The following is a 23,388-nucleotide window of genomic DNA, read 5'->3' as shown; positions in this document are numbered from 1 at the left end:
AGGGGGCAGTAGAATATTTTTTTTATGTGTAAGATTAACAGAATGGCATAACAGAATCTCACATCCCCCACCCCACCCCCAGCAATGATGATACCCCAACACACATATAATTCACTTGAAATCAAATTTTACACTTGAAATGCTGCTTTTACAATACATTTCTGTTATGTCTCAAAAGAATAGGATGCTGGAATAGGACTGGACTCTACTGGAATACATTGCAGGGGCTATACTTTATTAAGTGATCGAGCGAGTGGTGGCCACACAGCTACAGTCACACTTGGACGAAGCAGATTATTTAGATCCATTCCAATCGGGCTTCAGGACTGGACATGGAACTGAAACAGCCTTGGTCGCTCTGGTGGATGATTTGAGGAGGGCGTTGACCACGGTATCCTCTTGGATCGCCTGGAGGGAATGGGAATAGGGGGCACTGTTTTACGGTGGTTCCGTTCCTACCTCTCAGACAGGCACCAACAGGTGGCATTGGGAGATGAGGTTTCAGACCCTTGGCCTCTCAATTGTGGTGTGCCACAGGGTTCTATCCTCTCTCCCATGCTATTTAACATCTATGTAAAGCCGCTGGGGGCCATCATCAGGAGATTTGGGTTGCAGTGTCACCAATATGCGGATGACACTCAGCTCTATCTCTCATTTAAGTCCTCACCAGAGTTGGCTGTGGATACCATTTCCAAGTGCCTGGAGTCCGTAAGTGAATGGATGGGAGGTAATAGGCTGAAACTGAACCCCGACAAGACCGAGGTACTGCTTGTGGGAGACAAGAGGAGGTTGGGTGATATTGACCTGGTGTTAAATGGGGTAAGATTGCCCCTAAAGCACCAGGTTCGCAGCCTTGGGGTCATTCTTGACTCCCAGCTGTCCATGGAGGCTCAGGTTTTGGCAGTGAACCGGGCAGCTTGGTATCAATTACATCTAATACAGAGGCTGTGTCCCTACCTTCCTGTCCATCTGCTCCCACGGGTGGTACATGCTCTGGTCTCCTCTCGCTTAGACTACTGTAATGCGCTCTATGTTGGGTTACCCTTGAGGATGGTCCGGAAACTACAGCTGGTACAGAATGCGGTGGCACGGTTGATTAAGAACAGCCGCCGCCGTGATCATATCACTCCAGTGCTAGAAGATCTGCACTGGTTACCAGTTGTTTACCGGGCCCAATTCAAGGTGTTGGTGTTAACCTTTAAAGCCCTACATGGTTTCGGTCCAGTTTATCTAAAGGAGCGCCTCCAGCATCATCAAATATGCCACCTGACGAGATCAGCCTCACAAGACCTTCTCTCGGTCCCACCAGTTAAAACAGCTAGGCTGGTGCGGACCAGAGAGAGGGCATTTTCGATTGTGGCCCCCACCCTCTGGAACTCTCTGCCATGTGACCTTCGCCATGCCCCCTCCCTGGTAGGTTTCTGCCGAGAATTGAAAACCTGGCTGTTTAGGCGGGCCTACGGGACTTTTGGGTAATTTAGTTTTATTCTGTAAAGATGTGGGTGGGTTTAGATTAAGTAGAGTCTGATGTTGTATTTGTATTTATATGTTATATTTTAATTTTCTGTATGTCGCCTAGAGTGGCCGTTAATTCGGCCAGATAGGCGACTTAGAAATAAAATTTTATTATTATTATTATTAATGCTGTACCAACTACAACTACCAGCTGCTGGTTATGTACATATATTGTCTCAGCCTAAGCTACCTCACAGGGTTGTTGCAAAGATAAATGGGGGAGGGAATGGCAATGGTCATGGCATTCACAAATCAAAATAAATTTGGGGAGGGGTCTTATTACACACAAGTAATAAGATGTCTGACAGAATGTTAACAGGTGAAGCTTTCCGCATAATTGTATTTTCATACAAAAAAGGCTTACTCCTTTTAATTTCTACCTGCCCCACAGCTGTCCGTAAGAGCCTGATCTCCTGCAATGCCACCCCTAAACCATGCAAAGAACTCAAGTAAAAAAAAAAAACCACCACAGAATTAGGGCAATTTTTTTTTTAACAAAAGAACATCTGTAACAGTATGAACTGCGACATTCTCAGGCAAAAAGCAGGTATGAGACAGTAGACAAAAACCCACACACAAAGCCTTGGCAAAGAGCGACAAAAATACTCTGAGCATGAGCATTTTCACATTTTAATTTTTTACTCGTTTTTGCTTATTTATTGCCTTGGACCAGTCCCTAACTCTCAGCCTAATCTACCTCACAGGGCTGTTGTGAAGATACAGAAGGCAGAATTAAAATGGGAAAGAAGGAAACTAAGGCTCCAATGCAATACATGTCTACTCAGAAGTAAGCTTTATTGGGTTCAATGGGACTTACTCCCAGGTATGTGTGTACACAATACACACTTGCCTGGGACTAAGTCCCATTAAACCCAATGAGACTTACTTCTGAGTAGACAGGTACTGGACTGCAGGTTAGTCCTTGTATTATATGCATCAAATTTTACTTGCCTTAACCAGATTAATGCATCTTTGTACTATAAAGGGTCATATTTTTTCTCTCCCGCCCCGCAAATGGGAGTAAGCTCCATTAAACATAAAGAGACTTACTTCTGAGTAGACTTGTATATATTGTACTGTAAGTCAGCTATACAATAATTTTTAACAAGTGCCTGTTTGAAACTCTTTCCATTTGCCATGGGGAAGATTTGCACAAGAGAGCTTCCAGGGAATATCTTCATCACAAGAAAGGAAGGACAGGAAAGAAAACTGGAAGCAGCAGCTCTTTAGGATCCTGGCTGCTTGCTGCTGCAACTTCTGCCTGCTCCTTGCTCACCCTGAAGCTGTGGCTTTTGGCTTGTGTCTCTCCACTGGTAAGAGAGGTGGGGAGGGAGGCAGAAGCCACCTCGAGCTTTGCTCACCACACACACACACATCGTTGTCGTCTCTCACCTCTGCGGCCAGTTCTTCATGTCTATTTTTCTGCTGCCTCCTTTCTCCCTCCACTCCTGTCCATTTTTAAACAATTGTTTTCTCCACCTCGTCTCACTCTCTGCCTCCTCCCTCGTCGCCTCCTAAGCACCCATAGAGCATGAGGGAAGAGCGAGGCTGCACAGAAGACCAATTTGAAGCACATGATTTTTTCCCACAAATCAGAGGAGCTGGGCAACCAAGAGGTCTTCTGTATCTTTAAAGTTGTGCAGGGGGGAGGGAGAATTCCACCTTGTGGTTTTTCCCATTACAGTGTTGCAAGAACACCTGCACTTGGCTGACTTTCTCTTCTCCTAAAGATACAGGATCAGTCTCAGGTCCTGAGCCTGGCAACCCTAATTCTGTGAGATTGCCATTGTTATAAAAGTTGTAATAATCTGTGTTATGCTCCATTAGTCTTTTCACGTTTTATGCTACAGACCATTACTCTTGCTGTTATAATGTGATGCTATGCATCTGAAAACCAACAATTATTTGGAATGGATGAGATGCTGCCTTGCTCAGATGTATCTGACATACCTTTCGGGGGAATAATAAGAAGAATAAAAGGTTGCTTGATCACCTGTGACATAAGTTTATGGATAAGTCCGGGCCCCTACTGGGAGGAAGGGGGGGTATAAATCTAATAAATAAATAAATAAATCCTGATGAATGCACCTCTGAGTTGCAGAAAAATGTAAGTACTAAATTCTTAGCCCTACATAGAACAGCTGCAGTCTATGTACATTAAGAACTGCCTTGCTGGATCGAACCAAGGTCCAACGGAAAGTGCCAGATGCTTCTAGGTGCTCACAAATAGGACATGAAGGTGGCGGTTTGCTGTTTGTGCTAAGCGTTTAGTATTCAGAAGTATGCTGCCTCTAAATGGTAGCCATTTACCTACCAACTGTTGACAAACTTATTCTCCATTAATTTATTTAATCCTTTAAGAAACAACCTAAGCTAGTGCCCATCATATTGATTGCATGCTTGTGAATAAATATTTCCTCTTGTCAGTCTTGAACCTTTTGCCAATTGTCTCCATTGTGCCATTATGGGAGAAAAGAAAAAACTCCCCTTTTCAGCACCATTGATAACTGCATAAACCTCTATCACGTCCCTGTACTTGCCTTCCCATGCCTCATATGCTTTCTGTCTAACTTTCCCCCTCCTATTCAAGAGAGCTATTTTTCACCTGCATTGTGGCTTAGTGTCTTATTAGATACGGCCATCGTATCTTCTTGTTGCAACTATGGTTCCTGGCTGCAGCCCAACCCCAGAGTGGCCACTGGATTTTATAGATCTTCAGGTGGTGTTTCTGCCACCTCCTGTCAGCCTATGGCCACAGCAGGAAGATGGAGGCCAGCACAAAAAGAATAGTTATTCCTTTTATTTCTGATTATGAGGCTGTGAGGGCTGTTCCTTACATAGCCAAAACAGCCACTGTCCAGGCACAAGAGGAAGGTATCAGCAGGCTTGGAGGAACTCCACGGATTGCACAAGTATAAAATGTTTTAGATAAAACCTTGCAAGGGGAGGCTCCCAAAAGAGCACAATGAGGACAGAGTGTGCCCAGGGTCCACTAAATTCTGACTGTTGGGTATGTATGTGATGGAATGGATCATCATGAAGAGAAACACTGCATACCGCAACTTGTTGCAGGACCTACTTTTCAATTCTATAAATCTAAACCATGCTCACATTCTAGTCCCAGCCACTAATGACCTGTTCCACAAAGACTGAGCATTCATGCCTTCTTGGTCCCTCCTAATATTTACTCATAGTTCTGCATGCAACATTATTCACAATATACATCCAGTTTTGCTTTTAACTGTTATTGAGGAACAGATCAAGCAAGCCAGTGGAACCCAGGCCATGTACAGTATATTTTTAAATGGCAAACTAAGAAATAAATTTTCATCAGCCTTCCGGTATCCCTAGCCATTGACAGATGATACTTGTTTGCTAATTAGTTCTTCAGAACACAGTAACTTGGTGGCTACCTCAGAACTCACTGCAGAATAGATGAGGAAATACTTCTCCCAGTTTGGGAAAATATGATTAATGTTTACTTGACAGGCTTTCTGGTCAAGAGAGGCAGCTGTGTCTTTAGACACTATTAACACAGCCTTGCTATATGCCTCCATAAACTTAAGGTTAACTGTGACAGAAACATCAACCTGACCCTCCATGCACTTTGGAAATTGTCTGAATGAGAAACAAATATGTTATTTTGCTACTTCTGGAGTCTGTTGCTATGTCCATGCATGTGAAAAGGGGCCAATTCCAATGTGTAGGAATTGCACATGGTATAATTCTTTCTTAGCTACCTCGCTTCAGTTTTGTAAAAACATAGTGAATGCCCAGGGGAGCAGGAGACCTGACCTCCTCTCTGACATATTGTACCCCCCGACAAATTTGTCAAAATGCAAACACATTTTGGGTTGGTCTTTCACAGTCCAATCCACTTCCTGTGGAGCTTGGAAGAATTTGGTAACATGCCTCTGAGCATATGGTGAGTGGTGGCAACACCTACCATCTCCAAATATAAGAGAATTACATTTTTGCATGTTTGTTGGTGTTCTTACTTTGCTTCTTTTCTGTGTTACTACTGTTTCTACAGATGATCTAACCTAGAAGATTATATTTCTCTCATTATTCATCCTAGAAATCTGTGTCAATTTTTTTTATTAATTTCACAGCATAGGTGTGGCCCCCTGATTAGCCAAGCCAAGCCAAGCAGCTGTGAGTCTGGCTTTTAGAACACTGACAGTTGGTTCTTACTGAGCATGCCTGGCCTCATCATTGAGTTCAATGCTAAATTTCTTAAATTAATTAAAAATCAGCCAGACATTTTTTTAACTTTTAAACTGCAAAAGATGAAGGTCAGAGTATGGGGCAAGGTCAGTAACAGTATTACAGGTACTCTGTGAACATGGCTGATATTTAATGAATTTCAACAGATTATGAGAACTCTGACAGAAAAAAGTCCAAAGGGGTCTGTTTTTTTTCTCACTCATTTTACACTTCAATTCTCTCTGGCTGTTTTGTATATCGCCATGAAAATTTAGAAGGCTGTTAAGCAAGCGTTTCCGAGTTTAGGACAATAAGTTTTGTAAGGTTTTGTTTTGAAATGAGCTTATGGGAAGCATCAGAATGGCATGGGGGTATTTTCAATTTAACATTGTGGAATGTGAAAAATCCATGCAAACTATAGTATACAGCCACTCTAGTGGCTGTATAAGAAGATCCAGATTCTATATGTTTTCACCATTGCAAGGCTGTTATATGCCAAGACATGGAAAAGCGTACTTCAACCAACGAAGCCTGGTATCATCTGAAAAATTTGGGAAATTTGATTAGATTGTCAGCAATGTTGAAAAATGGATTTAATTATCATGAAAAATTAAATAAATGGAGACAGTTAACTGATTATGTAAAAAGAGAAAGGGATATTTCAGGTTTTGATATGGATTACTTCATATTAATTTCAAGAGAAAGATAACTATGAATGGAAAATATAAAGAAAAAATGTTACTGGCATTTGAAATATATGTGAGATTAACTTATTCTATTATAAAAAAGACGATTCTCCTGTTTAAAAAACACACACACACTGACGAGCAAGTAAAAGAGGGAAAATGGCCGATGAGTACGAGGAAGCGTTTCAACGTCGCTCTGGTAAAAAACCTATTTTTAATTCTAATTACCTGATTAATCCTGGAGTCGTGGCTGTGTGTTAAGTTTGTGGATAAGCTGCTGAATGCTATAATTTATTAGCTGCCTCTAACAGCTGCCTTATCTTGCCTTATCTTGCCTTCCCGGTGTGATTCCAGGCTCCCCCGGCCTTGAGGTTTCTGTCTCTAACTGAAAGCCTAGAGACTTACTCACAACAGCTTTTTGCCCAGCAGCGGATACCTGACACCTCCTCTATGGAGAACGCTCTGAACCGGTGAAGCTTAAATGGATTAAATTTATATTATCTATTAGCCACCCAAGGCCTGGCTTTATTGAAGCAGTACCGAGGCAACCCTGTTGATCTGCTAATTTTCTGATTATGGTTCAAACAAGGAAAATGCTTAGAGACCAGGGGATTACAATGGAACAGATCCCTGGGGAGGACAATTATTATAAACAATCTAAAATCATGCAGTTTTTTTACGTGAGCAAAGATAAGAGAAGTGAGAAAGTGTCTTCTTGACAGGATATTGCCCTTCCTCCTTCAAAGGAGGCTCTTTACTCTAACAATATGGACTCTGAAACAACTTTGAGAGAGGAGGGTGCTCCATCTGGCCTATCATGTAGGTCTAGCCTATCATATGGAGAATCAACTAACCCCCCAAGTGAGGCAATGGACTGGCCTATTGGCCACAGAGATATGTGGGGGGCACAGGATTCACCAACTTTTAGGAGTCCAAACTCACCCCAGGAGCATGAAAGGGCTGGCAATTTAACAAAACTGTCAGACTTTAACCCTGAGGAGTTGTTAGTGACAACATGCAGAGGGCCCTCTGAGAATGGGAGTCCTGTTGGGCTGATTGGGGCCACTCAAGAGCAGATGATCAACACACCTTTGGACACAGAGAACGGCTTCCATGCATCCTGCATCGCTTAAACTTGATGGTGGAAATAATTCTGAAAGAGATGACAGGCATTAAAAACTTTATTTTGGAATCAAATGGACTGTTAGGAACCCTGACGATGGAACTTGTTAATTTAGTTCCAAAGCGTACACCTACAGCCCCCAAGGCGAAAAGACGCCCAAATCCTAAAGTCATGACAATGTCAAAAAAGTCCAAAAATGTCAAAAGATACAAACTGCCAAAAAATAAGAAAATGAATTTTAATAAGCTCTTTAAAATTCTGGAGGGGACTGTAATCCATAAGAAGGTTCAGGCTGATAGCCCTCAATTACAAGGTAGTGGTTGTTCTGCATTAAAACTACCTGTGTCTCTAACAGAGACATCGCCTACATTGCTAAGACGAGAACCGGAAGTGAACTCTCCTGTGAGGGGGAGGAGGATTTAATAACGAATATTGCTACGTTCTCGGAGCAGGCCCAACAGGAAGTAATCTGCAAACTCCAAAAGCTACTAAAAAGTCTTTTGGCTAGGAGACCGATTGCCAGATTTCTGGAGGAGGTGGAATTAGGATCGCCAGGCAGACTACCCCCAGTGGTCGGGAGCCCACAAAAGCCCAGAAGTTGTGTTTATTCGAATGTTAGCAGACCTGCTTGGACCGTTGAGGCCGAAATTCATTTGGAAGAGTCGTGTCCCTCAGAACAACCGCTGCCAGTAGTGCCCTGACCTTGCCTGCCCCTTGGCTCAACCCAGGACGCGATAAATATCGTGTCCTGGAATATAGCAGGTTGGGCCTCTAAACAAGTAGACAGTGGTTTTAAGGAATTTTGTAAATCGTTTCATATACTTTGTTTTCAAGAAACCTGGGTTGCTGGTCCTTCTTTCAATTCACTTCCTGGCTATGTTACCCGCGCTCTCCCGGCCACGAAGTCTTGTCGAGCCGGGAGAGCGAGGGGAGGTCTGGCTACTTTAATATCCATAGACTGAAACCCAGCTATTGCTGAGATCACTCTATTGCCCTCATCGAATATATTAGTTACCAGAGTCTGTTGGCCGCCACAGGCAGAAATTATTGTTATAAATGTCTATATACCGCCAGAGAGTACCAAGGCTGGGCGAGTGAGAATCTGGACAGAATTAGACCAGGTATTAACCCTCTTGTATCAGTCATTTAAGGATCCTGCAATTTTGGTGGCAGGAGACTTTAATGCAAGAATTGGCAGTAATAATCTCACCATGGGAAACAAACTAGGGCTATCCAAAGAAGATCTGTTGGCCATGCCTGACAGAAGGTCTAGGGATGAGGTCATAAATCCGGCGGGAAGGCTTCTCTTTAACCTGGTGTATAAATACCAACTTTTTCTGTGTAATGGCTCCCCCATATTCCCATATTCAGATGCCTTCACGTATTATGGACCGCGTGGCAGGAGCGTTATTGATTTTATGGCTCTCTCATACCCCCTTGCTTCTCAGATTAAATCATTTGGGGTGCCAGTCAGACCAGAGAGTGACCATATGCCCATTTGTCTGTTGCTCTCCATTCATTTGTGTCTCCCTTCAAATACCTTTGCACCAACCCCAAATTTAATGTCTCAAGGTGGCAAAAGGATTCGGTGGAATGATAAAACAGGTTTGATAATTAATACAGCTTTAAATCTCCCTTCTTTAATGGAAATGCGTGAATTTTTGTTGGCTTCTCCGAATCCTACCACCGCGTACACTGCCATTGTAGACCTACTAAAGCCGCTGTTGACTCACTCTCGCTCTTCACCTTTGAAGAAACTGGGTTGGTTTGATTATGATTGTGTATTGGCAAAACGAAATCTGGCTCAGGCCATCAGGAGACTAAGACAGGATGATTCCTATGAAAATCTTGACTCCTTTGTGAAGCAGAGGCGCTACTATAAAAAACTTTTAATTCTTAAGAAATCTAATTATATAAAGAAACAGTGGAGGGAATTGGGGCTAGCTGCTTTAGAAAAAAACACGCCAAAATTTTGGAGATTGGTATCGAGGGGGCTTAAGGGCTATTGTGCCACTATAGAGAACCAGATCAACTCTGATCAGTGGAGTCGACGGAGTTGGGGCTCAGTTCTTCCCGCCTGCCGTTTTATCAGATAAATTGTCGGTTTCATTATATGTGGATGACTTGGCTTTAATTGCCACAACCCAGATTGGTCTGAGAAGGCTGCTGGTCAGCCTGGGGGAATATTGTGCTAAGGAACATCTTAAAATTAATTATGATAAGACCAAGGTAGTGGTATTTGGTAAGAAAAGAACCAAACATGTGTGGAGATTGAATGGCGAATTTATTAAACAACAATGTACCTACCGCTACTTGGGCCTATATTTCAATTCCAATCTATCTTGGAACTCTCATTTAGAGGCGGCCCGGCTGAAAGCTGTGCACTCCGCACACCAACTTTGCCGCTTCTTTAATACCAGGGGTGGAAGTCTGGTCACACCAGCTGTTGAAATTTTTTACAAGAAAATAATTCCACAACTCATATATGGGGCCGAGGTTTGGGGGTATGTTAATAACGCTCCCCTTGAAAAGGCCCTGAACCAGTTTCTTAGATTCATTCTGGCAGTCCCCCAAGGTACTCCGATCTCCCTATTAAGGATGGAGACCAGTACTCATTCGGTCGAATCTTTGACCCATGTGGCACTGGCCTCCTATTGGCTGAGGTTGGCATCTATGGACAATTATGCTCTCCCAAAAAAATGTCTCCTAGAACAAATAAAATCCCCCTCCTCTAGCTCCTGGCTAAAATGTGTCAAACCCATAATGGCAGCTTATGGGATAACTGTAGATCTATTACCTACCAATCCCTACCCCCGGGCCAAGAAACTTCTAAGAGATAGGATATTATTATATGCACAGAGATGGACAACCTATTTGGCAAATTTATCCCCTTTTCCCCCGGGATTTTCTTGGTATAAAACCTTATTCAATATGGAGCCATACTTCATTTATTTAACAGCCCCCTCTTTGAGAAGGGCATTTACTGCTTTACGATTTCAGATGCCTACAGCCTATTTGGAGGGGCGGTATGCAAATGTACCACATCACCTTCGGGTCTGCGTATGCCAACTGGGTGAGATAGAAAATATCTCCCATTATCTTCTCCGCTGTTCCCTATATGAGGACCCCAGACTTAGATTCCTAGCCCCTATAATATCTCTGATGACTGAAAGACCTATTATGGAGCAAATTGCCACTCTGTTAGCGGGCAATGATATATATGTAACTCAACAGGTGGCTAACTTTGCTGTTGCGGTGGAGAAAATTAGAGCAAATTATGTAAAACTCCTGGCCATAGCTCGAGACCAGCTTTTATGTGCTTGAAAATGTTGTTCGCTTTGTTCTTAATTGGGAAGTTTTTTATATGATATTGTACCCTTATATCTATTTGTCTCTCAGTGTTTCTTTTTATATTTTGTATCCTGTTTTTATATTCTTGTGTATATTTTATTGTGATGGCATATTGCTGTAAACAATTAAAAGTACATACAAGTAAATGGGGCTTACCTTCAATTAAGGACTGCACAATTGTTTTTTATTTCCCACACCCACAAATAAACTGATTTTATGGCTTCTTTTGGTGGTAGAATTGCTAACCTGTGAGACTGTGTTACTACAAGATGTTTTATTTACTGTTTTATCACTTGCTGTTTGCCACTCTGGGCTCCTTTTGGGAGGAAGAGTGGGATATATATTTCATAAATAAAAATAAATAATAAGTCTTTAAATGAGTAATACATGTAAGGCTAGCAAACTGATTGGAATCCATGAAGAAAATGGATAACTCCTGGATTGTTAAGAAATTCTTAAACCCGTGCTATTGCTTCAGGGCCCATATCTATGGAAACTTCACTCTGTTTTCTGTACACAGGTATTTTTTTTAATGGAAGAGCATTTGATCATTTGAATCTTTAACTGCAATTAAAGTGGTATTGTCCAGACATAGGTTTACCACTTCATCTTCTGCTTGTGAGAGCTAACTTTCTCAGCAGCTCTGTGCAGTGTTATAATATAGCAGTTCTTTTGGGGTGGTTGGTAGGTGCTTACTGGCATTCTGGCAACCCCCCCCAACTTTGCCAACCTCTGAAACTTGCTATGGCTCCTCAAACTCCATTGGAGAGTGCATTGGAGAGACTCTGACATTCTCAGAAGCAAAAGAAGAAAAAGACATACTTAAAGTTTTCATCATCATAGTGACTTTTGGCCTACCTAGACACCTTCTTCAATTCCTGGTACTTGCAAAGATTATATGTCCATCACTGTCCATTAAGTGTGAAGTTTGGAATAAGCAAGTGTCAAACTGAATAGGTACTCATCTGCACATGAATAACGTCATCCCAATTTCCTTTTTAAGTAGCACAGAAGTGAGCGGGCTTTCTTGCTATGGAACTACGCACTGGGACTTGCAAAAATGAGAGACTCACTAGAGACTGGTGAAGTGAGGGGAAGGACTTCTGGCCTTGCCACACAACCAAGGAACACTGGGAAATTGTACTCTCCCTCCCAGGAAGGTGACGAGGGAGAGAGCAGCCAGTTACCAGGCACTGGACAGAGAAGGAACAGCTACAGGAACCCTGCTAACTGTACCATGATTACAGAGCCACTCTGACTTCTGACTTCAGCACAAGGGTGCTGGGTACTCCACTGTATATTTTGGGGTGCACTCCTTAATACACTTATTTGAAAGCCCCATTGAACACATTGGGAGTTACTTTCAAATAAACATGCATGGGATTATTAGCATGTTGTAAGCTGCCTTGAAGACTATTTGATCCAAAGTTAAGGTATAAGTTTTTAAAATATATAATCCAGGAGTGGGAAACTCTGACCCACATGAACTCTGACCTATGTGGATAAACATTATAAACACACTGTTTAAATGTAACCCCCCCCCAAATACACTTTCTATTAAAGTCAAACTTCAAGTACACCTTTGTGCATACATGAGTATAGGCATCACTCACTCATCGTCTATCATCATCCATCAAGTGCTAACTAGCATGTCTAAATGAGTTATCATAGCCATCACAGCTTAATCATCGAGCATTTCACTTCATATTTTTTTCCGGTAAACATAACCAATACATTTAGCTGAGAGTCAACATGTTTTGAGTAATCAGGCAACATACTGTGTACGAATGTCTGTGAATAAGCCCTAAAAGTCTCCATCTCTAGCAAAAAACTATGTTGTTGTAGTTATGTGCTTTCAAGCTGATTATGACTTATGGTGACCCTATGAATCAGTGACCTCCAAGAGCATCTGTTATAAACCACCCCATTCAGATCTTGTAAGTTCAAGTCTGTGGCTTCCTTTATGGAATCAATCCATCTCTTGTTTGGCCTTCCTCTTTTTCTATACCCTTCTGTTTTTCCCAGCATTATTGTCTTTTCTAGTCAATCATGACTTCTCGTTTTTCATCATTTTAGCTTCTAGTGATAGTTCTGGTTTAATTTATTCTAACACCCAATTATTTGTCTTTTTTGCAGTCCATGGTATGCGCAAAGCTCTCCTCCAACACCACATTTCAAATGAGTTGATTTTTCTCTTATCAGCTTTTTTCACTGTCCAACTTTCACATCCATACATAGAGATCGGAAATACCATGGTCTGAATGGTCCTGACTTTAGTGTTCAGTGATACATCTTTGCATTTGAGGACCTTTTCTAGTTCTCTCACAGCTGCCCTCCCCAGTCCTAGCCTTCTTCTGATTTCTTGACTATTGTCTCCATTTTGGTTAATGATTGTGCCAAGGTATTGATAATCCTTGACAAGTTCAATGTCCTCATTGTCAACTGTAAAGTTGCATAAATCTTCTGTTGTCATTACTTTAGTCTTTTTGACGTTCAGCTGTAGTCCTGCTTTTGTGCTTTCCTCTTGAACTTTCATCAGCATTTGTTTCAAATCATTACTGGTTTCTGCTAGTAGTATGGTATCATCTGCATATCTTAAATTATTGATATTTCTCCCTCCAATTTTCACACCTCCTTCATCTTGGTTCAACCCTGCTTTCCGTATGATATCTTCTGCATATAGATTAAACATATTCTCCATATTCTGTCCTTACAGTAGCCTCTTGTTCAGGGTATAGGTTGTGCATCAGGACAATCAGATGCTGTGGCCCCCCATTTCTTTTAAAGCATTCCATAGTTTTTCATGATCTACACCAGCCTTTCCCAACCGGTGTGCCTCCAGATGTTGTTGGACCACAACTCCCATCAGCCTCAACCAGCATTGCCAATGGCTGAGGCTGATGGGAGTTGTGGTCCAACAACAACTGGAGGCACATCGGTTGGGAAAGGCTGATCTACACAGTCAAAGGCTTTGCTGTAATCTATAAAGCACAGGGTGATTTTTTTCTGAAATTCCTTGCTCCATTCCATTATCCAACGTATGTTTGCGATAACTGGTGCCTGTTTTCTTTCTAAATCCAGCTTGGACGTCTGGCATTCTCGCTCCATATATGGTAAGAGCCTTTGCTGTAGAATCTTGAGCATTACTTTACTTGCATGGGATATTAAGGCAATAGTTGGATAATTACTGCATTCCCTGGGATCCCCTTTCTTTGGAATTGGGATGTATATTGAACGCTTCCAGTCTGTGGGCCATTGTTTAGTTTTCCGTATTTGTTGACAAATTTCTGTCAAAATTTGGACAGAGCAAAAAACTAAGTTTTGACACTAATCTCAGATTATATTGCCAATGGACCTGCTTTGTCATTCTTTGGCATTGTTAAGTCTGCTCAAAGGGGAATTAGCTTAACTATGACAGGGTTGGGAGGCTAGAACAAAGTTCGAGAAATGCTGCCTTAGATCTAGCCTCACTGGCCAGAACACCTCAGATAGTTTGAGGTGTGTGGCCAAAGTCCTACTGATACCATTGGTGTGTCTGCTGTACCTGTGTCTGCTCCCAAAACTATGTAACATGCTGCTCTGGGTTCAACATGGGAAAAATCTACAGGGCAGTTCATATATTCATTATGATTACCTGACAGCATCATCAGGTGACAGTTAGCTTGTATGATCAACTCCATAGACAGAATGTTCATATAAACTCAAGCACAATGCTTTACAATGGGAACAGTTCAGAAGCCCAGCAGTCAGTCATTAATGCTACTTAGATTCCAAGAAGAGAAGGCTAGTAGGCACTTAGCTAAGGGAGTTTGGAGGGATTCTGAAGTAAAGCAGAAAAGCAGAGAAAGGTAAGAAAAAGAATGGCAATTCACAGCTAAAGCTTGTATCTGCAATGACACAATCTTGTTTCCATCTGAAAATCTCAGCTGGTGGTTGATGTACAGTAAGGATCTTTGATCCTTGACCAGTTCCTAGCATCAGACATTGTAATTAATTGTCAGCTGACAAAGTTGCTGAGGAAGCCAACAGCTAAGAATTGCGGCTAACTCTCCATTTCCTAGGCTTTGACTCCATATCACTATTGTGATATCCTGGCACAGCAAGGATGCTGCAAGGCAAAACCAGTGTGGAACCTTTCATTAGTACTAACATTCACTTTATCTTTTAAAAAAGTCAAATAAACCCTTAGGTTTTTAAAAATATATTCCAGGATGTTCTCTGGAGATTGTAACTCTCTAGCTGTCTCTAATAAGAGACAGAGGGAATTCAAATATCAGGCCTACTCAACCAAACCACAAACCAGACCTACTTAAGCTTGTCTAATTGTTATCTGTGTTGCTCTAAAATGTGGATTTTTTTACTGTATTTTTGTATTTGAATTCTATTTGTGATTTTTTTCAGATGTTGCAAACTGCACAGATTTTCTTTGAAATATGAAGCAGTATATAAATTACCCAAATAATAAAAATGAACAAACTAACTTGTGATCCAGCAAACCAAATGCAGCTCCCTAGCCAGATGTGATGGCCCTCTAGAGGTCAAATAAATCTCTTGTTCCTCCCTGGTTGGGACTGCAAAAACAGTAGTAGACAGCATGACTGTCCAAACACATGATAGGTCACCATTCATGCTAGGGGGCTGTGATCTGCTTGGAGGATCACATGTTATGTGGGTCTGCCATACAGACTTTGCTTAATGATCTTCTACAATGCTAAAAATGATTTGGGAAAGGGTAGCATTGTTCTGAGCCCATTCTACATGCACCAAAAGTCATTTGGTTTCTTACCTTTAAATACTGCTCATGGATTCAATAAATAAATCAAACTATATGCAAATACATCCAACAGATGGTGAAGCACAAACATTTAATAGGAGAAAAGTAAGTAGAGAAAGAAGAGGAATAAGCTAGAGAATCTTGTTTCCATTTTTTCATATCAATATTACAGTATTAATTCAACTTTTCACGATTCCCCCTCCCCAGTTCCTGTCCATATTCTTTGGAATCAAGGAGAGGGTTTTACAATAGAGATGGCGTCCTTAGAAGCCATTTAATCAACACACAACACTGGTTTCTGAACAGAGGGGAGTCCAAACAGACCTGCTATTAAGCACGGGCAATTAATTGTCCTTCTGCTCTAACAAATCATAGCAGCAGTTAAAGACTGCACTGTCTTGGCTTTTGCAGAAATGACCTTTAAAAATTGTAATAAGCATCCATAATTGATTGCACTGATTTTCAGATTTATTTTTTTTTTAAACTACTTGTGGACTGCTTTCTCTTTGCTACATTGGAAATGAACTCTTTTGGATTTTTTGGTCTCCAAAATTGTGCAAATTAATGATTAAATCACAGCTTGTTTTAGAAAGTTCATCATTATCTACATTAAGAACATGTTTGCAAACATAATAAAAGCAGGTTGCCTACAGAGATCAGGCAATGATACGGATGATGCACTCACTGCGAGGGAGAAGGGACTCGGGATTCCTGACCCTGAAAGACCTGAGAGACTTGGGAGGCAGCTGACCAAGAGAGGAGGCGGAGCTCTGGTGAGGTAAGCAGCTCATCTGCATACTTTCTTTCCCATCAGGCTTAGCGGTGCGCGCATTACGGCGTGCAAATTTAAATAAAACCAAAAACCAAAAAACCAAACCAAAATCCATTCAACTAATTTCTGGCACTCACAAGAGAAACATCAAGACTGCCACTGACAATGGAAATAGAAAACAACAAACATAAAATGGAGGGGGATCAAGCAGTTGTTGTCACCTACAACGTGTGTGCTATGTTCATCTTCTTAACGGAAACCAGACGCGATTACACTTGCAGCAAGTGCAGATTGGTGGTGCTCCTAGAAGAAAAGGTTAGGGGGCTGCAGCAATGCATAGACACCCTGCGACTTATCAGAGAAGATGAGGACTTCCTCGATAGAACACAAGAGGAATTAAGGGAGCGACACAAAGTACAGGAAGAAAGTGACAAGGAAGAACAGGACTGCAACAGCAACAAATCCCCGTCGAGGACTGTCACTGTAAGGGCAAGGAAAAAGACAAGGGATTCAGAACTGATGCAACTAACAAATCGCTTTCAGTGTCTCTCGGCAGACAGCACCTCTGAAGAGCCTCAACAAACTCACTTGCATCAAGAGACACTGACTGCAAAGGAAGACTCCACACCCCGGAAGAAGGAAGCTGATGCAACCACTGCTCGCGGCAAAAAGAGGAGGGTGCTGGTGGTTGGAGACTCGTTGCTCAGGGGGGTGGAGGCACCGGTATGCCAGCCGGACAAAATGAATCGGAAAGTCTGTTGTCTCCCTGGGGCACACATCCGGGACGTCGCTGACAACCTGCCGAGGCTCATTGGGAAACAAAATAGGTACCCATTTCTCCTCATCCATGTGGGCACGAACGACACGGCCAGAAACACCTTGGAACAGATCACCTCGGACTATGAGGCTCTGGGTAGGAAGGTCAAGCATTTGGGGGCACAGGTGGTCTTCTCGTCAATTCTTCCCGTGAAGGATAGAGGACTACAAAGGGAAAGGAAGATACTGCAGGTCAATGACTGGTTATGCAGATGGTGTCGACGGGAAAGGTTTGGATTCTGGGACCATGGTCTAAGCTTCTTCGAGGGGGGACTGTTGGCAGGAGATGGGCTGCACCTCACGAGGACTGGGAAGAATCTCTTTGGCAGAAGTATGGCAAAACTCATCAAGAGAGCTTTAAACTAAAGCCTCTGGGGGATGGAGATGATAGCTTAAATACCAATCCAAAGACAGCGGGTTGTAAACGCAATGATTTGAAGGGTACAGCAGACACTGGGAGGGAGAAAGGGATGCACGGCAAAGCTCACGGTATATTAACGGAGGAATCCAATCGGGACAAAAGAGACTTCTGCTGTCTATATACCAACGCGCAGAGCTTGGGAAACAAGCAAGGGGAGCTTGAAGTCTTAGTGCATCAAGGCAAATATGACTTCATAGGGATAACAGAAACTTGGTGGGATGACTCCCATGATTGGAATATAGCCATTCAAGGATATAAACTCTACAGAAAGAATAGAAGCAACAGAAAAGGAGGGGGAGTAGCGTTATACATCAAAGACAAATACACCTCTATGGAAATCCAAGAGAGCGAACAAAGGGGTCAGGTAGAGACCATTTGGGTAAAAATAAATGGAGAAACAAATAAAACCAACATGGTAGTAGGTGTCTACTACAGACCCCCTGGCCAGGAAGAGGTGGTAGATGAGGCCTTTCTCAAACAAATCTCCAAAATCTCAAGGAGGCAAGAAGCAGTAGTGATGGGGGACTTCAACTACCCGGATATCTGCTGGGAGACAAACTCTGCGAAGCACAAAGCCTCCAACAAATTCCTGATGGGCCTTGCTGATAATTTCCTCTTTCAAAAAGTAGAAGAAGGAACAAGGGGATCGGCAATCCTGGACCTGATCTTAACTAACACGGACGAATTGGTCACGGGAATTAAAGTGGTCAGTACTTTGGGGGAAAGTGACCACGTAATGCTGGAATTCATGATTCTGGGGAAAGCCAAAGAAGAATATAGTCAAACATGGACCTTGGATTTCAGGAAAGCCGATTTTAGCAAGCTCAGGGAAATGATGGGTAGGATCCCGTGGCTAGATAGACTAAAGAAAAAAGGAGCCCAAGACGCGTGGGAGTTCATGAAGAACGTATTACAAAAAGCGCAATCGCAAACAATTCCAAAGAGGAAGAAAAATGGAAGACATCGGAAAAAGCCAATGTGGCTACACAGAAGACTGGTGGAGGAGGTAAAAGTAAAAAAGAGCATGTATAAAGAATGGAAGGAAGGACGCATCACCAAGGAAGAGTACCGACGAGCGGCTCGGGCTTGCAGGAATAGCGTAAGGAAAGCTAAAACCCAGAATGAGCTGAGGATGGCGAGGGAAGCGAAGAACAACAAAAAGGGGTTTTTCAGATACATTCGAAGCAAGAGAAAGACCAAGGAAACAGTGGGACTGCTGCTCAATGAGGGTGGCAAAATGTTGACAGATAACGAGGAAAAGGCAGAACTGCTCAATGCCTATTTTGTCTCCGTTTTCTCCCAAAAAGGGAACAGTGTGCAACCTTGCATTGGTAGCAATCTCAGTAAGGGGTCGGGACTGCAGTTCGAGATTGATAAGGAGATAGTCAGGAAATACCTAGTTAACCTAAATGAGTTCAAATCTCCAGGGCCTGATGAACTGCATCCCAGAGTATTGAAGGAACTAGCAGATGTACTCTCGGAACCTCTTGCCATCATCTTTGAGAAATCCTGGAGAACGGGAGAGGTGCCAGAGGATTGGAGACGGGCAAACGTTGTCCCGCTCTTTAAAAAGGGTAAAAAAGAAGATCCGGGGAATTACAGGCCGGTCAGTCTGACTTCAATACCGGGAAAGATATTAGAACGGATAATAAAAGAGTCCATTGGCAACTATCTAGATGACAATGCTGTGATTAGAAGGACCCAGCATGGGTTTGTCAAGAAAAAATCCTGTCAAACTAATCTCATCTCTTTTTTTGATCGGGTCACTAGCTTAGTAGATGGTGGAAATGCTGTAGATGTCATCTATCTAGATTTCAGCAAAGCGTTTGACAAAGTCCCCCACGACCTTTTGATTAGCAAACTGGTCAAATGCGGACTAGATGGAAATACTGTCAGGTGGATTCACAACTGGTTGGAAAACCGTACTCAAAGAGTGGTCGTCGGTGGCTCTGCTTCGGACTGGAAGGAGGTTTCAAGTGGAGTGCCACAGGGTTCTGTCCTGGGGCCGATACTCTTCAACATTTTTGTCAATGACTTAGACGATGGGGAGGAGGGAAGCCTTATGAAGTTTGCGGATGATAAAAAACTGGGAGGGAGAGCTAACACAATGGAAGACAGGAATAAAATCCAAAGGGACCTGGATAGACTAGAAAATTGGGCTGAACTTAATAAAATGACATTCAATAAAGACAAATGCAGGATTCTGCATTTAGGCCACAAAAACAAAATGCACGGGTACAGGATGGGAAATACCCGGCTTAGCAGTAGTGCGTGTGAGAAGGACCTTGGAATTGTAGTGGATCGCAAGTTGAACATGACCCAGCAGTGTGATGCTGCGGCAAAAAAGGCAAACGCAGTTTTGGGCTGCATAAACAGAACTATAGTTTCCAGGTCGAGGGAAGTAATAGTCCCACTATATTCTGCATTGGTCAGGCCTCATCTGGAATACTGCGTTCAGTTCTGGGCGCCTCATTTTAAGAAAGATATAGACAAGTTAGAGCGGGTCCAGAAGAGGGCGACGAGGATGATAGCCGGTATGGAGAACAAGTCTTATGAGGAAAGGTTGAAGGAACTTGGCATGTTCAGTCTGGTGAAGAGAAGGCTGAGGGGTGACATGATTGCACTCTTTAAGTACCTGAAGGGCTGTCACATAGAGGAGGGTACAGATTTGTTCTCTGCTGCCCCAGAGGGTAGGACTAGGTCTAATGGTTTTAAGTTGCAGGAGCGTAAATTCAGATTGGACATTAGAAGGAACTTCTTGACAGTAAGGGCAGTTCGGCAATGGAACCGACTGCCTAGGGAGGTGGTGGGATCCCCTTCACTGGATGTCTTCAAGCAGAGGCTGGACAGCTATCTGCGGGAGATGCTCTAGCTGTGGATTTCCTGCTGTGAGCCGGGGGTTGGACTCGATGGCCTACAAGGCCCCTTCCAACTCTGTGATTCTAATCATGTACTGCTGATTTCAAGTGGTGCACATAAGATGCAGAGTTGAAATACACGATTGGAAGAATCATGTAATGCAGCTGTTGCTGGCCTCTGTCATTTGAGACAGCAGGTGAGGAGCTGCATTTGTGAGTAGAATCATAGAACAGTATTGTTGGAAGGGGCCTATAAGGTCATTGAGTCCAACCCCCTGCTCCGTGCAGGGATCCAACTTAAAGCATATGTGATAGGTGGCTGTTCAGTTGCCTCTTGAATGCCTCCGAAGTTGGAGAGCCCACCACCTCCCTAGGTAATTGGTTCCATTACTGTACTGCTCTAACAGTGAGGAAGTTTTTCTTGATGTTCAGTGAAATCTGGCTTCCTGTAACCTAAAGCCATTATTCCATATCCTGCACTCTGGGATGATCGAGAAGATATCTCAGCCCTCCTCTGTGTGGCAACCTTTCAAGTACTTGAAGAGTGCAATCATATCTCCCCTCAATCTTTTCTTCTCAAGGCTAAACATGCCCAGATCTTTCAGTCTCTCTTGACAGGCCTTTGGTTCCAGTCCCCTGATCAACCTTGTTCCCTCCTCTGAACCTGCTCCAGTTTGTCTGCATCTTTCTTAAAGTGTCCAGAACTGGACGCAGTACTCCAGATGAGGCCTAACCAGTGCTGAATAGGGGTAACTAGTACTTCACACGATTTGGAAACTATACTTATGTAAATGCAGCCTAATATAGCCTTTTTTGCAGCCACTGTCAGCCTTTGCCGGCTGCACAGTGGTGATTGCTGTAGCAGTAAAACAATTAGCCAGCAGCTGACCAGGCAATGGCTGGGTTGCAAATCTGGAAACCCCAAGATGCTAGAAAAAATATATTTAATTTTTAACAAAAGCCCAACGTGTTTCGGCCGGTATATGTTTAGGCCTTTGTCAGGGGCTGTAAATAAAATAGCAAGGACACACTACATTAATATGCATATAAAATAAAATCATACATATCATAATGAATCTGTGTTTAAAATATCTTTTCACTTACAACAGCTGATGTGAAATATCCTTCTGTGAGCAAAATTGCTTGCACTAGTACAACCACCACAAAGAAGAATTCACTAGGCATGCTCATATATAGCTTTCCAGGGGTCATGATAATGTTCTATTAAGGAGAGAAATAACTTAGATTTTGGATCTAAAAACGCTGATCCCAGGTGGACTCAATGAGGAGTTAGAATTTCTTCCTCTGTTGTGAATTAAAAAAAATATCCAGGATACCTTCTACATTCTTTTTCCTCAGTTGTTTGTAATCATCCAATCTTCTAGTGGGTACACTGGTATCATGACCCCTGGGAAGTTGAGGTTTAAAGGGGAGTTGATTACTTCAACCACCAATCCACAGACCAGAAATGCTGCAGATCACCTGAATGAAGTGGTCTGCAGACCACAGCTTGGGAATCCCTGCTTCAAAGGAATATCAAATGTAACTTTAAGAAATAAAGTTACTGCCTGGGTTTGAACGAGATCATTACGACTTCATCAGTATTGGACCCATCGACGACTTCCCGGAAGATTGCTCCGCTTGTGGCTGCCTCTGAGATGAGCTCTGTCTCAGAGGAAGCTTTTTGCAGTTTAAAATCAGTCAAAAGGGAACTTTGACTGGTGTAAATGTTCTCCCAGGCAAGGGTGAACCGAATAGATTATCCACAGAAACTTCGTTGGGCTGTCGGTGGCTGGAATTGATCAGGAATTCCCTGGGAAAGGAAGGCATACCTAGCAGCCGAGGACGGAGTTAGGACTTCCAGCAAGCTGGGCTGAAAAAAGCGAGACGTTTTTTCTTTTAAACGATCCACAACGGGCGAACTTTCTTCTGTCTAATCTTATCATTTGGCTTAAATTACTACAGTAAAAGAGATTTGTTTGGGAATCAGCAATTGAGATACCTGGGTGAGTTACACTTCTCTCTTTTATACAAGGAATTAAGGAGGAGGAAAGAAAATTTAAAAAGCTTATCTTATTTTTTATGGCAAAAAGCAGGCCTGAATTTGGAAACTATAAAGATTAAAACGGATGAGGGGCAATTTACCCGAAGAGAAAATCTGATTTAGATGATTATTTGATTGATATATGTCTGGGACTACTTTTTCTTGGACTACTTTCTTTAGACGAATCTGCTGTTCGTGTATGTTACTAATTGTTCGGCGCTGTGAACCAAATTTGTTTTGCATTCTTGGACGTGCGGGAGATAAGAACTGTGCTGGCCAGATGTCAACAGGCCTGGAATATTAACTCCCTTATTGCTGGAAAAAGAAGCAAATTACTCTTTGCTTGGGAATTGTGGCTATATTGGAAATTTGAAGGGTTTTTTTTTTCCGGCTTTAAGAATGACAATCAAAGAAGTGGCAGAGACCCTGGATGTACCCCTGGAAGGGTTTTCCCCTCTGGATATGTTTCAGAAGATAATGGATGAGATTAAGATAATGAAACAAGAACTGGGACAGAGTAGACAAGAGATGGCAACTGAATTTGGTAAAGTGAAACAGGAGTTGAAAGAAATAAAGGATTATATGAGAAAAGAAGCAGATGGACAAGCGATAGAATATGAAAAAAAAATTAAAGGGAAGGAGCAAATTCTGGAGATTGGATCAGATATATCAAATGTGGAATTGGAAAAAGATTTGGACTTTATGGCAAAAATTGAAGGGAGGATGCAAGTCCTGGAGATTGGAACAGATATATCAAGTGTGGAACTGGAAAAATATTTGGAGTTTGTGGATCCTGGAGATAAAGATTACTGTTTGGAATTC

At 42.4% G+C, this 23,388-nt stretch overlaps 1 protein-coding gene across 9 annotated transcripts in view; it reads right to left on the bottom strand.

Moving 5' to 3' along the window:
• The window catches only part of TPK1 (thiamin pyrophosphokinase 1), a 443,206-nt gene that overhangs the window by 36,097 nt on the left and 383,721 nt on the right, over positions 1-23,388 (bottom strand). For 2 of the 9 annotated variants that reach the window (XM_061586515.1, XM_061586511.1), the window contains exon 10: positions 7,497-7,560. The exons of the other annotated variants lie outside the window; for them this stretch is intronic. In XM_061586515.1, the coding sequence (XP_061442499.1) occupies positions 7,497-7,560 (64 nt within the window). The remainder of the gene's footprint in view (positions 1-7,496; positions 7,561-23,388) is intronic. 9 annotated transcript variants of the gene reach the window in all.

The sequence above is a fragment of the Rhineura floridana genome, chromosome 10, assembly GCF_030035675.1.
Source record: "Rhineura floridana isolate rRhiFlo1 chromosome 10, rRhiFlo1.hap2, whole genome shotgun sequence".
NCBI lineage: Eukaryota > Metazoa > Chordata > Lepidosauria > Squamata > Rhineuridae > Rhineura > Rhineura floridana.
Note: the sequence above shows the minus strand (reverse complement) of the source record. Positions and strands in the feature narration are given on the sequence as shown.